This window comes from Elephantulus edwardii, unplaced genomic scaffold (assembly GCF_000299155.1).
Source record: "Elephantulus edwardii isolate Elephantulus edwardi_28Jun2011 unplaced genomic scaffold, EleEdw1.0 scaffold00268, whole genome shotgun sequence".
Classification (NCBI taxonomy): domain Eukaryota; kingdom Metazoa; phylum Chordata; class Mammalia; order Macroscelidea; family Macroscelididae; genus Elephantulus; species Elephantulus edwardii.
The window spans coordinates 323,566-337,910 of record NW_006400018.1 but is presented as its reverse complement, the minus strand read 5'-3'; the positions used below and the strand labels follow the sequence as shown (position 1 = coordinate 337,910).

General features: G+C 48.6%; 1 protein-coding gene and 1 pseudogene across 1 annotated transcript in view; one reads left to right on the top strand and one right to left on the bottom strand.

The window, feature by feature from the left end:
• Positions 1 to 713: 713 nt before the first annotated feature.
• Positions 714 to 1,205, top strand: LOC102843631 (annotated as a pseudogene).
• Positions 1,206 to 6,060: 4,855 nt separating this feature from the next.
• Positions 6,061 to 14,345, bottom strand: part of EEF1G (eukaryotic translation elongation factor 1 gamma) — an 18,293-nt gene continuing 10,008 nt past the window's right edge. Inside the window, exons 5-9 of the mRNA XM_006899867.1 lie at positions 13,231 to 13,360; positions 12,771 to 12,978; positions 6,659 to 6,831; positions 6,442 to 6,566; positions 6,061 to 6,219 (exon numbers count right to left, since the gene is read on the bottom strand). Of these exons, the coding sequence (XP_006899929.1) occupies positions 6,061 to 6,219; positions 6,442 to 6,566; positions 6,659 to 6,831; positions 12,771 to 12,978; positions 13,231 to 13,360 (795 nt within the window). The remainder of the gene's footprint in view (positions 6,220 to 6,441; positions 6,567 to 6,658; positions 6,832 to 12,770; positions 12,979 to 13,230; positions 13,361 to 14,345) is intronic.

Sequence of the window (14,345 nt, the reverse complement as noted above, 5' to 3'; positions counted from 1 at the left end):
CCCTTCTCTACCCCACTTCCATCTCATTTACACCAGCCCAGCCAGAGGTTAGCATCCCTCTCCACTCATTCCATTTTGCTTGGTAATCTGTCAGCTTCAACTCTCCTCTCTTCCCCCAGGTGAATAACAAATCTCTAAGAGCTGATTCTAGGATTTCCTAAGCAAGTCTCAAACTCCAAACCTTTACCCGAATCCAGATGATGAAGCCAAATAAACCCCTCCTCCAGTTCAATTCCAAACGCAGTGTCAAGTCTCAGGCTTCCAATAGGGTTCCTGAATTAGACAACCCGAAACCCTTCTGGTACACGCAGTCCCTCGCAAAATCTTCAGCCCTAGGCAGAAACTCAGTGAGGGCTGGTTATTGAAGAAGGTAGAAGGCTCGAAGTAGAGACTTTAGGAAGAAAGGGGGTGGGGGAGATATATGCATAGGAATATGTATACACTCAAGGGTCAGGACAATAGCAGATTGTATCAATGTCAGTCTTGTGCTATTACAGCTCTGCAAAACATCGGGTGAAAGTGAGTAACTTAAGGGATCTCTTTATTTCTTACAAGTGCATGTGAAATCTACAAAGATCGTTGGGTCGCTTCCGGTCTCTCTCTAGCTGCCATCTTGCATCCCCTCGTGTGCAGCCTATCTCAGCTGGTCTGCCAAAAGACCCCCTGAGTGCCAGCCCTAGTCCCCCGCGCGGCCCCATTTCCTCTCTGACAAGATGAAAGAAACGATCATGAATCAGGAGAAACTTGCCAAACTGCAGGCACAAGTGCGCATTGGTGGAAAAGGAACTGCACGCAGAAAGAAGAAGGTGGTTCATAGAACAGCTACAGCAGATGACAAAAAACTTCAGTTCTCCTTAAAGAAATTAGGGGTAAACAATATCTCTGGTATTGAAGAGGTGAATATGTTTACAAATCAAGGAACGGTGATCCACTTTAATGATCCTAAAGTTCAGGCATCTCTGGCAGCGAACACTTTCACCATTACCGGCCATGCTGAGACAAAGCAGTTGACAGAAATGTTACCCAGCATCTTAAACCAGCTTGGCGCAGATAGCCTGAGTAGTTTAAGAAGACTGGCTGAAGCCCTGCCCAAACAATCTGTGGATGGAAAAGCACCACTTGCTACTGGAGAAGACGATGATGATGATGAAGTTCCAGATCTTGTGGAGAATTTTGATGAGGCTTCAAAGAATGAGGCCAACTGATTTGAGTCAACTTTTGAAGAAGATAAAACATGATGAAGTTACTTTGAGCTGCTATTTTATATTATGACTGCTTTTTAAAATTGTTTTGTTTATGGATCTGATAAAATCTAGATCTCTCATATTTTGAAGCCCAACAAGCCTTTTGGACATTGCAGCTCTTTTCAGTTTCTGCTTAAGTGTAATTCATTCTTTGCAGCTAAATAAGCTGAAGAAGCCTGGGAATAAAATTTGAAACAAAGGTTAATAAAGGTCTTTGCCTAGTATTTGCTTTTTATTACTATTACTTCAATAATGATGATTTGTACACAGAAAGCAAAATCATTTATAGAAAGCTAATTTTGTCGTGTAATAATGGCCAGTGATGGAATTTGATTAAAGATTTAGAATAGCTTAATGTAAAAAAAAAAAAAAAAAGAAATCTACAAAGATCTCCATTTTTAATAGTCAATGGAAAAGGAGGAAAATAAGACTGTAAAAAAGAGCAGGGAAGAGACCCCGGGGTAGTAAATGTATTCCAAGCAGCAATGGGAGGCCAGGGGGATTTGTGGGTTCAGTAAGAAAACAAACAAGAGATGTGGACTTTATGCAAAGAAGTGGTAAAACATGACTGAATGGAAAGCCAAGGAGATGAGAGCCCAGAAAGGAGCAGGGACTAGCGGAACCATACACAGGAGCCCAGGGAGGGCAGGAGTCAGTGGGGCAGCCAACGCCCCAGACAGCTACAGTTGCCAAGCAAGGTGCAGGCAGGGAGGGGCCGAGGGGCACCCCAGCCTTCTCTCTCCTTTCTAGGAATCTACCTTCCCCCCACTTCCTTTCCAACTTCCTGTCTTGCCCTTGCTTTTCTGGGAAAAGGGAGACCAGCGTGGATATCCCTCCCTCCTTACGTGTTCCTCAATTCAGTCTACAGAGATCGGGCTAAGCAGGGAAGGAAGGGCCCTGCATCTGAGTCACCACATAGTTGAGGTTCCTGTCACCATAGCCCCGCCTCTGCTACACCCCATGCCCTCTGCTCGCCCCAGGCTCAGGCGGACTCTGCCCCAGGGATTGCTCCACTCCAGCCCGTGTGCTCCAGGTAGCTGGGATCCACACCCAGGCTGCGATTAGACCTCAAAACCTAGTGCACCAGTACGTTTTCATCCCTCAGCTTCTAAGTGACCTCTCACTCTTCTGACTTGTGACTCAGGACCTGGCTGCGTCAGCAGTGGAAACACTGATGCGTACCCCTAACAAGTCACGTCCCCCTTGGGCTTGTTTCCTCATGGGGAGAATATGTGGAGGACCTGTGATGCTCACACCTTGGTCCTTGCTGGTCCTATATTCTCCAAGTCTGAGTCAAATCATGAGTCAAACGGTCATCCCAGAAGAGTGAGAGAAAGGGGTGTGTGTGCTTACCCCGTCCTAGCAGCCAGCAGGGTAGGTGGGGCAGGGCAGGGCAGGGCAGGGCTGGACCTGGGCACAGGCACTGTTCCCACAGGGCAGTCACCACTCCTGGCAGTTCAATGACTCAGGTCTCACATGGAAGACTGGCAGGAAAGCACCCTGTGGGTTCCCTTGTGAGTCAGAGGAAGTTAGGGTCTCCCTGAAGAAGGCTGGCCAGGCCCCGCTCCAACCAACTCGCCCTTCCAATCCCAGGGCACAGCCCGTCTTTGATGAGCACCATTCAGGCCTGATGCTGCTCTGCTTCTTCCCCTCAACCAACCTTGGTCCTTCCTCCTCAGCCCTCAACTCCAGAGCTGCACCTACCCTCCAATGTTCCCTCGGGCCCTGCCACCGTGTCCCCTGGTTGCCCCTTTGGTGCTCTCTGCCCATACCCACTATCCACCCCCCGCCCTGGCAGAGCCAGCCAGATGATTGCAGAAAGGGCTGAGCCAGCAGCGGCGTGGCCCTCACATGACAGCTGTTGCTGCTGTGGAGGGGAGGGGGCAGCTGGAAGGGGAAGCACGTTCCAGGAGAGATCAGAAATAGCCCCCTCCCAGGAACTGCACCCCATCGTCTGCACAGCAATGCCCCACCCTACCCACTGTGCAAACAAGGCAGGGGAACAGCCCTCTCTGGATTCCTGAGGAAATTGGGAAGACAAAGAGGGGCGTGGGACAATACTGAGCCTAGGAACATCAAAAGATTCCAGAGTCACTGAGAACATGTCATCACTAAGCACGGTCACCTGCCCCAGAAGCTCCCCCTGGAGGAACTCCCCACTGCTCTCACATCCCTTGGGTGGGGAGGTGCAGGGACACCCCAGCAATTCCACTGGAGTAACTCGGTGGCCTCCTCCGGGAGCCATGCCAGCTTGCTGGAGCAAACAGACAAGAGCAGGTGGCCTCGAACTTCCCCGGGGTGTCAATCTTTCAGCTTGAGAGCAGAAAGGAGACCTGGGTGGACACGCAGGATGACACGCACAGACCATGGTGGGTTGCGGCGCCCTGGTCCCTCTGGTGGGGTGAGCCGAGATGCCCTGGGAAAAGTAATTCCATGCACACGGAATTCCATGCAAGGCAGGCTCTGGATTGTGAAGTGCCCAGTTGCCATAAAAACCAGTGTCAGTTTCAGAAGTGACTGGGTGGAGTCTTCAAAGCACTTCATGCCTCTCCCTCAATATTCTAGACCCTTCCCCCACCTTTCAAAAGGGGAAGTGGCACATTCGGGGCATGTGGGCAGCTGGCAGGATGGGTCGGACCTGGTGAGTGCAGCAGCTGTTGAGATCCTGCTCAAAGGACATGAGGCAGAGGGGGAAAATACACCACCTAGGCCTTGAGGAACTTCAGTCTTTTAACCTTGTAGTAACTTAAGCAAAATTGCCAACCCGCTAAAATACTCAAAATCAGTGCTGACTTACAAGCTGTTTGCAGTTCTGCAAAGGTGCTCTCTTGCCAATCACACCTCTGAGCCCCTTCCTTCCTTTCAGCTTTTCTGAGACCATGCCCCTCCCCAGTTCCAGTCCTCAACCCAATCAAACAACCCTGCCCTCCCAGGATCTCAGCCCCAGCGTTGTCTAAAAACATACTGGGCAGTGAGCGCAGAATGGGAGGAGGCATGCCAGTTGTAGATGGTAGAGGAGCTGCCCCGCGCACCAGGAAAACTGCCTAGCTACCACAGCTGTCCTCCAAGTGCAGACTCTGATTGGCCGCACTTTCCAGGGGCGGGCACATGGCACTGGGAGGAGCCCAACCCCGAGGACTGAACAAGCTAAACCCACGCAGGAGGGGTGCAGCAGGAGGGGTGAGGTGACTCAGGCCTCTCTAGGGCAGGGTGGGGATCAAACCAGCTCCAGATGTGCTCCTCCTCCCGTCCATGGATAGTAAGGCCCTGCGCTGCCCACCTTCCAAATGTCTCAGCTCCCGCCCCACCTCAGGCAAGAGAGAGAGCCCCTGCAGGACTTGGCCTCATCCAACAAGCCAGTGCCCACAATCCTGGCCACCCTCGCTCTGCACCAAACCACCACCAGAGAATGGCACAGGAGGCAGGATGTAGTGGTGAGTCACTCTTCCTGCAGGCTCGGGGAGCCAGGGGGTGGGGGCACCTCCCCAGCCAAGAGAACTGCAGGGCTAGTCCCTCCCCAGCCAAGAGGGCTGCAGGGTCCACCCAGCTACTCTCCACTTCTTCCAGAAGGCAGCTCTTCTCGCACTGGGCCCCACACCTAACCTACTTACACAACTTGGGTCTCTCCTGCCTAAAACTGTCAGCTGTGATTTAAGGGGACACCATGAAGGTAGCAGAGATTGTGCAAAAGAGGAGGTGTGGTGGGAAGCAATTTAGGAAGGGAGCCTGACAGGTTAGGTTAGGCCCCAGAACAAGCTCAGGTCACACCCCAAGTCAGCACCCAGAATCTGTGGACCCTGTGAACAGCCCAGGGTGCTCAGAACCAAGCTGGAAACATCTCAGATCGGGCAGCCTGAGGGAGCAAGGTCTGAGCAAGAACCCATCTACCCCCACTCCCAGACCTACAAACCACACCTTCCTCCCACCCCATCACCCACAGAATGCCAAGGGGCACCCACCTACAGATCACAGGCCCACTCCATCTGACCCTCCCTTCCCAAGCCCAAGTCTGGATTATATGGTGGGATGAAGGACTCACACAAAACCCTAACCCAGACACCAAAGACAGAGCCGGGAATGTTCGAGAAGAAACTCACTGCTCCCCAGAAATGGCAGTGGACTTAGGGCAAGCATCTCCGAAAAGGCAGTAATCAATTATCTCAGAAAGAAAACTGGCAGCTGGCCCAAGCAGGACACTGGGTGACCAGTGGGAGTGCCCATCATTTCCAGGAGGCACCCCCACGTGTGTAGAGTACAAGCCAGAGAGAGAACCACCTCCAGTTAGAAACGCCTTCACCACCTAAGATGTGCCATCACAGGCTTGGTTACTAAAATCTGAACCCCTGCCACTTTAGTGTCAAACCTGGCTAGTCACAGACCGATGACTGACGGGAATAGTTGAGACCGGGTGGTCCAGCCTCATTATTTTAACTCCAGCCCCGGATACGACCATCTTGCTCACTGGGCAGGTCCTCTGGGCACTACCATAGTTGGCTCACTATTCCCAAGTATTTACTCCCTTCAGAGGGAAAAGCTTTGCATCTAGCCCCCAAGAATGAAGTAAACACACGCATTTGTCTGCTAGCAATCTGTGGGAGGAGGAGCAGTGAGACAAAATAAAAACTGAGGAGAGGCCTCTGTTCCTGCTCCTCTGAAGACTGAGAGGCTGCAGACAGAAAATACCCCGCTCCCCTCTGCAACAGCCATCCCTCACTAAGGAGGCAGGGACATGGAAAGGTTCAATGTTCAGTTTCCTTTAATGACCCCTATTCCCCCCGAAGGGCAGGTGCAGGCAGCGAGGTGACAAGCCGTTGGCTCACTTGAAGATCTTGCCCTCTTTGACGGCCTTGCCCACGTGCTGGAAGGCCCCCTCCCAGGAGAAGTACTCTCGAACCAGCGTCTGGGTCTCCTCACTGCTAGGATCCAGTTTCCGCCACGTGTAGGACTCGTAGTCCACCTGCCAATCTGGACTCAGCTGTGGATAAAGGGGAATAAAAACAAGCTGTCAGGCTACCAGACACTGACACCACTGTAACTTCCAGCTCAGACTCATGTCATCAAGCCTGAGGATTCCCGTGAATGTAACAGCTCAGCTCCTGCCCGTTCACCTTCTGAGGGCTTGCTCCTCGGTTGCGAATCAAACCTCACGCTTCCCCTTCTCTTGGTCCACCCCAAAAGACAGAGACCCCCTCCTCACCAGGAAGGCAAGCTCTTGACCTCTGAAGACCCACACTCCAGAAATGGAGCTGCTATTGTTGGTTCCAAAGAGGATGACACTGGCAAAGGCGTTCTTCCGCAGCTTATCCAATCGCTGGAACATTCCTAAAGGGGGAGGGGACAAGAGTCAGCCTTTGGAACCACACCCAGTGACCCTGCTCCTCCTCCTCCTCTCCCCAGACCGCCCCCCTTCTCACCAGTGATGAGGTTGCAGCTCATGAAGGTCTGGGTGAGCTCCTCAGGGAAGCGATACTCGGCATACCATAAGGACCAGCCGTCCTTATCAAAATGCTCCCAAAAATGGGGCAGGGCCACAGTCAGCGTGTCCTCATTGGAGTACTTGCGCTTAAACTCGTCCAACACGAAGGTACTGGTTGGAGGGGAGAAAAAAAAAACACGGGGGGTCAAATATCAGAAGAGAAACTAGCACACGTCATTGAGCTGGCAGATGTGTACGGATGAGCTGTAACAAGAAGGAAAGCTGAAGGGAGCTCTGGTGGCCTAGCGGCAAGAGGCTGCACTGCAATCCCTCAGGTATGTAGTTCAAACCCACTAGATGCCCTGCTGAAGAAGCAGGGGCAATCTCCTCCTGTACCAGTCAGATTTCATTTGATGGTACACACACACAAAAAATAATTTAAAAAAGGAAAGCAGAAAGACTCTTCACAACATTAACTAACAGATGGGACGTGGATACTCCTTCTCCCCCACCATGCATGCTAGGCAAAGGCCAACTCGTAGAATGAGCCTGGGCTTCAGGAAGGCCACGGCCAACTGCTGCCCCCCAGTGGACATGCAGGCTGACAACACCTTTTATCCCCAGTCTAGCTCCTGGGACTGTTTTCCCAAGTGACACTGGACTTCACACTCTCCTTTACCTCATCACTCTTCAACAGCAATGGAAGCAGTGAACATTTTCAAAGAGCCTCCTCCCCCACCTCACACTATGTCCTCTGGTCTCTCCACTCAAGTAAGTCCAGACCCTGAAAATCCTGGCGGGCAAAGCTATCTCGGATGCAATCTAGCACAGTGAGCCCAGAATGCTGGCATCGGGCCCATGCTCAGGGGTTCCCGTCAGTAGACAGGCGGTAAACAGGACAGCTGTTCTTTCCCACAGGTTTTTCTTTTGATTTTAACAAAGATGAAATTATGCTTCATCCAGTTTTATAGTTCTGGTTCAATACAGCCTTCTCCTTTTCTGTTATTACTACTGTGACATATAAAAAAAGTCTTTGCAAAGACCTCTAAGTAGTATCTTCTCCACTGATGTGATGGATTTATTAAACTTTCTTCGATGTTTACTCAGCTCCACTAGTCGCTATCATAATGTTTCGATCATCACCACTGCAGCTTATGAGTCAAAATCAGAAGCAAAGGACGCCACTGATGTCAGTTGCAACACATAGCAAACCCCGTCTACGGAAGTTCTGTGGCTGTCAAACATCATGGGAGGAGAATGGTCATCTTTGTCCCAGGTGGCTAAGGCAGATTCAAACCACAGGGAGACGTGAGGAGGCCCTTGGGTTAGCTGTACACTCGCTTCCAACCAGCCAGAACTCCACTGCGTGTAAACAGAGCACCGAAGGAAAACCAGAGTTTACCTCCCCACTGGATTCTAAAAGCTGCCTCTCTAAAAGGAGTCTCTAATCCTGGTCCTGCCGTGGGCCAGATACCTCTCTTCTATTCCCCAGTCTGTCACTTCAGACAATAAATGTAAGATGTCTGTGTCTGAAAAGATCTTAATTATCATTGTATCTTTACAACAGACCTCCACAGGCAAGCTCTGGTGGCTAGTTGCAAGAAGCTACACTGCAATCCCAGAGGTATGCAGTTCAAATCCACCAGATGCTCTGCTGAAGAAGGAGGATTAATCGTCTCCTGTACCAGTCAGATCCAATTTGACGGTACACACATAAAAAGTAATAAAATTTAAAAAAAAATTTTTTTTAAAAACCCAGACCTCCACAAACATGACTAAGGTCAGGTCTATCAGAAAATGTAGGCCTGTCCCCCCATCCTGGGACCATCTTATGATAAATGGAATGGCGCATACCTTTGACCAATCCTGTAATCCCACCTATGTGTTCTAGACATACAGCTGCCCAACCCTCCCTTTTAACAACGCTGGTGGGGTTGAATTATCAAACAAGTATCCCATTCAATCCTTACTACCTCCTTCTGAACGTAATGTTAAGTGGTACCAACCTGGCCAATGCTACACAGGAAAAGACAACCTGTCACACATCACCACTAGGGATCAGAGGTCTGGTTCCTTCCTAAATCCTCCTCTGAGGAGCTTTAAAACCTAACCAACCCAAAAGTCACAAGGGATTCACACACACACACCTGCACGCTTGCCATTAGTTTCAATCAACTAAGTCTAAACCTTATTTGTCACCACGTATTAATTTTCCCTGTAGGCTCTGAGCAGCTTCTGAAACAAACATTAATTGAAGGCTTTAAAGAAGCCTAGATATACGGGGGAGCTCTGGTGGCCTAGTGGCAAGAAGCTGCACTGCAATCCCAGAGGAACACGGTTCGAATCCACCAGATGCTCTGCCGGAGAAGGAGGCGCAATATCCTCCTGTACCAGTCAGATCTGATTTGACGGTACACGCACACAAAATAATAAAAAGAATTTTTTTTTTAAAAAAAAAAAAGAAGCCTAGATATTTCAAGTCCTAGTTTTTGTGACATTAACAATCCCAGAGAAAATAATTTACAAACACTAAAAAAAAAAATTTCCAACATCATAGAGAACAAAGGTGTTCAGTCCACTACCTGACTTAGCCCAGAGTAAAGACTTCCTTAGCAAACGTGAAAAGCTCTTACTGATTACTCCCAGCTTCTAGGTTGCCTAGTAATCTGGGTTACTTCCACCTCAATTTATTTATGCACAGCAATCCACGTCCTTGACCTAGCCCTGTGCTGCTGTTGTTAGGTACCATCTGAACCCTGCGCTATCCTGTGCCATTCTCAACATCTCTGATATACTTGAACCCACTGTTACCCCTATCTCTCCACCTCTCTAAGGATTCTACTCTCTTTCATGGACCCTCCACCTTGGAAACACGTCCTTGTCCAAGGACTGGTCCCTCCTAACATGTATGAAGTATGTAAGAAGCAGCTACACCAGACTCGCCTCTAAAGATCACCTTGGTTGAATTATCTCAGCATTCCTGAAGATAGTACACTTCTCTAACACCAACTCCTACGAATCCGTTTTTGTTTTGTTGTCCTTTTTCATAGCAAGTAACTGGAAAGACCATGACTTGAATCAGGGACACTTCAGCCTTTAAACTAACATCACTGCTCTTTACCACTTTGGCAAGGTTTCCCCAACACAACATGTTTTCCGACGTCTTGACTGCTGGTACCAAGAGCATTGACTGTGGATCCAAGGAAGATAAAATCACTGGCAACTTCAGTTTTCTATCATGATGCTGTGTACTGGCCTGGATGACAAAGATTTTTTTGAAGCTGAGATGTAATCTATATTGAAGGCTGCGGTCTATCTTGTGCAGTAAGTACTTCAAGTCCTCTTCAGTTTTCAAGCAGTGAAGTTGTGTCATCTGCTTAATGCAAAGAGTTTGCTTCCTCCAAACTAGATGCCACTTTCTCCCTCATAATACAGTCCAGCTTCACAAATGTTCAGCATGGAGACTGACCAGGAATGGAGAAAGGATACAGCCCTGACGCACATTTTTCTTGACTTTAAACCACACGGTGCTCTGTTCACACACAACAGTTGTTGGCCTAGGGTCTCCCAGGAGCACAAATGACTATAATCAATCACATTACCTACAGACAAGTCAGTTTCAACTCACAGTGATCTTCCAGGCAGCAGAGGTGCTTTGTGTGGACTTGCTGAAGCCCACAGCCTCATCTCTACCAAGAGGAACCACCAGTGCATTCAACCCCAGGCTGTGGAGCAGCTGAATGCTGGAACCACGGCATCACCAAGGCCATGATCACACCTTTCAAAATCCTCTCTCCATACTGTAGGAAAGTACCTGAAATACCTGTGGGTGAGTAGGTCCTCCAAGTGCTCCCAAATACAGAAGAGCAGATTAACAAATGCACACTTGGAATGTCTAATTCTTAGCCTCACAGCTGATGTGACCAGCACTGGTAGGTTTATTACAAGTCTAAACCCTGGGTGAGCTCTGGTGGCCTAGTGGCAAGAAGCTGCACTGCAATCCCAGAGATGTGAAGTTCGAATCCACCAGATGCTCTGAAGGAGGAGGGACAATCTTCTGTACCAATCAGATCTAATTTGATGGTACACACATTTAAAAAAACAACAGTCTGAACCCACAGACTAACTAAGAGTACGGGAAGATGCCATATTCTTTATGGGGGAGATTATGGCATTGAGTTTGGAGACTCAACCCACGTTATACAAAAACAAAGCTGATGACTCAACTGCAAAGAGATGAGGCCTTGAAGTACTAGCTGAGGGTGAACAACTGCAACCTTCAACACAGATTCAACGGAGACAAGCAGAGAGGCCACTGCCGGAAATCCTAGTAAAATGAAGGTAGTAAGGACAGGTACTAGGTTCCTTCTGGTTCATAGTAAAATCTCCCTTGAACTATTCTTTCTTCAAAGTATCATCTCTCAGGGCCATCAAATCAGAACCAACTCAAAGCTGACAGTTCAGTGGGTTCCCAAGGCTGTGAATCACACGGGAGATTCGCCTATTTCTCTCAAGGAGACACGGGTGGGTTTTGAAAACCAAAGAGCCTTGGCCTTTGGGTTAGCAGAGCAACTCCCCAAGGGCTACTGTTAGGTGCCATCAAGCTGACTTCACACAGCGACCATGCGAACAGAGCTGAACCTTGCGCTATGCAGTATTCAGCATCATCCTCATGGGCTGTCATCCCCAGCCCTTGTTGGAGTTCCCGGCTCAATCCATTTTTTGAGGGTCTTTCCAAGCATGACATCCTAAAGACTGGTTCCTCCTGCAATTAATTATGTTCAAAGCAAGACCAAATTTCACCACCCTTGCCTCTAAGGAGTACTCTAGTTGCACCTTTTTTTCCCCACCACTATTTGCACTTCTTGAAGACAAATTTATTTGTTCTCTGAGTAGCCCGTGGTATATACAATACTCTTCACCAAGACAATTCAAAGGTAATTCTTTGGTCTTTATTCACTTCCAGATGCACAGGAAGCAACTGAACAGACCAAAGCTTGGACCATGTCTTTAAACAGACCTTCTTGTTCCTTAACTTTTTTTTTATTTTATTATTTTTGTGTGAGTGTACCGTCAAATCAGATCTGACTGGTACAGGAGGACCCTCCTTCCCCGGCAGAGCATCTGGTGGATTCGAACCGTGCGCCTCTGGGATTGTAGTTGCAGCTCCTTGCCACTAGGCCACCAGAGCTCTTCCTGTTCCTTAACTTTTGTAAGACTTTGACAGCAGATTTCCACAACGCAGCAGCAAGTCTTTTCATTTCCTGACTGCTGCTACCTAGGGTGTCGATTATGGATACAAGCAAAATGAGATGGTTGATAATTTCAATTTTTCCACCATCTATCATGACGCTGTCATGATCTGTCCAGTGCCAAGGATTTTTTTGTTTTGCTTTCTTTTGTTTGTTTGTTGTGTACCATCAAATCAGACTGACTGGCACAGGTGGGGACTGTCCCTCCTTCTCCAGCAGGTATCTGGTAGATTTGAACAACAGGCCTTCAGGATTACAGCCGAGTTTCTTGCCACTAGGCCACCAAAGCTTCCTTGTTTTGCTTTCTTGATGTTGAGTTATAATCCATATTGAACCATGTAGTCTTTGTTTGCATACTCACTGGAAAGGAAATATAGTCAACTACCTTTTAAATTCCTTCTTCTTTAGAGGTTGAACTCTCCCAGCTGAAGAAATAATGAACTAGACAGATACTGTGTGGTTATGGCCATGACCCTTTCTTGTAGTGAGCAACTTCTGTATAGTCAGAATCCCCCAAAATCAAAATTACCAACCATCAAAGAGCACCCCGCCCCAGAGCAGAACAGGCAGATGCAAGACTCTCTGGACCCTCTACAAGGCTAAAACGGAACCTGACCATTTAATTAAGGACAACCTCACTGTGATGGCGTCGCATCCTTCCTTAAGTTTCTGACATTCATTTTTATGGGAGGAAGTTGTCCATCTTTTGGCCACAAAGAAGCTGGTGCATTTGCACCATTAACCTTGTTTGTCAGCCCTTGCTAACTGCACACATTATGCAGGGCTCCACTTAACTTAGGACAATCAAAGCTCCTGACACGCTCCAACTACAGCATCCTCCCCTCAGCCAAGCTTTACCTTTTGGGCAGGTGAGCAAAGGGGTCCTTGGCCTTTGGCTCGGCAGCGAGTGCCTGCTCACATTCGTCCATCTCCTCCTCGGGAGCAGCGGCAGCTGCTGCCTTTTTATCTTCCTTCCGCTCAGCCTGGGCCTTCTGCTTCTCCTCCCGGGATCCCTTCTCTTTCCGTGGGACATCTTTTTTAGGCTGGTTTTCTGCAAACTTTTTAGCTAGGACAGAGGGCAAGAGCAAAGTGAATTCATGCCCTTTTCCAAATCCTTTTTAGCCACAAAGACGAACCCAATCCTCAACACATATTAAAGAGCTGAGAGCGTGTGCGTGTATAAAAGAAGTCTTGTATACCACTGTTACTATATTTGATATTCTGTGAGTTCACACAATTCAAGAAAGGAATCAAGAGGCCTGCCCTGGGCCACCCACAGCTTCACCTCACACGTGCTTCTCTAGCCCCTCAGACTTACCATCGAACTGGGCCATCTTCTCACAGAGCTTCACCTCCCCTAGGACTGCCCGGAACTGAGGCTGGTTAATGCAGGTGAGGAACCAGCGGTTGGTGTTAGGAAAAGCCTGGCGGAAAGCTGGCTCTAGCACCTGTCAGAGCACAAGAGGGGGAAATGAAGTCAGGAGAAAGAAACGGACTTCTAAGTTTCGAAGCCAGAATCTTCCTGCTCTTTCTACCCCAGTGCTCCCCTACACACCTCCCGTAACTGCTCCCCCCACAGCAGTTGCCGAGGTCCGTCTTAGGGGCTGTGGTGGTAGGTGTCACTGAGGAGACTTCAGGGCCCAGCAAGCAGCAGCTGGCAGAGACGTGCCCGGGATGTTCTAGACTATAATCATCACAACAGTTCACCTGCTCATTTATCCCAAGAGTCACTGACCAGATGCAAACTACTAAAACATGTCACCAGTGCAAGTCTTAACCATTTCACAATCAAGAATACTTCCAATTTGGTTTTCCAACCTACTTTTTACCGAGCTCTGGTAGCCTAGCGCTAAGCAGCTGTGCTGCGATCCCAAAGGCCCGAGCTTTGGGCAGGAGGAGGATGGGCAGCGTAAACTCTCTGGAAGGGCAGCCAAGGGTCAGACACAACCACCACAACTCTTTTTCGCAATGTAGTCTACATTCACGATTCTTTGACCCATCTGCCATTCACTGAATTAATGTTAGCAAGCTTAATATTCCTACAGTACCGTGCTCCTTTACAAAGCCATTTCGTATTTACTGGACCCAGTGGTAAACTTCACACATCAATAAATTATTTTTTTAAAATATATGCATGACAATTTGAACAAGGGATGCACTGTGAGATGGGCTGGGGGAGGAGGGAAGAAAATGTACAATCATGAGCAATAATAAAAAAATATGGGGACTCACTAAGGGCTAACAATCACTATTCTGCCAAAATTTGCTACTATTTATCAAATCTAAAAAAAAATATAAGATGAGGGACTGAATAATTTAAAAGCGATGTATGATAGGGTATTATGGTTATCACAGGAGTCCACAATTAAGGCTGCATAGTGGAATGTACTTGGGGCGGTGGGAGGGGTGCAGGGGGATTGTGTACCAGGGAGT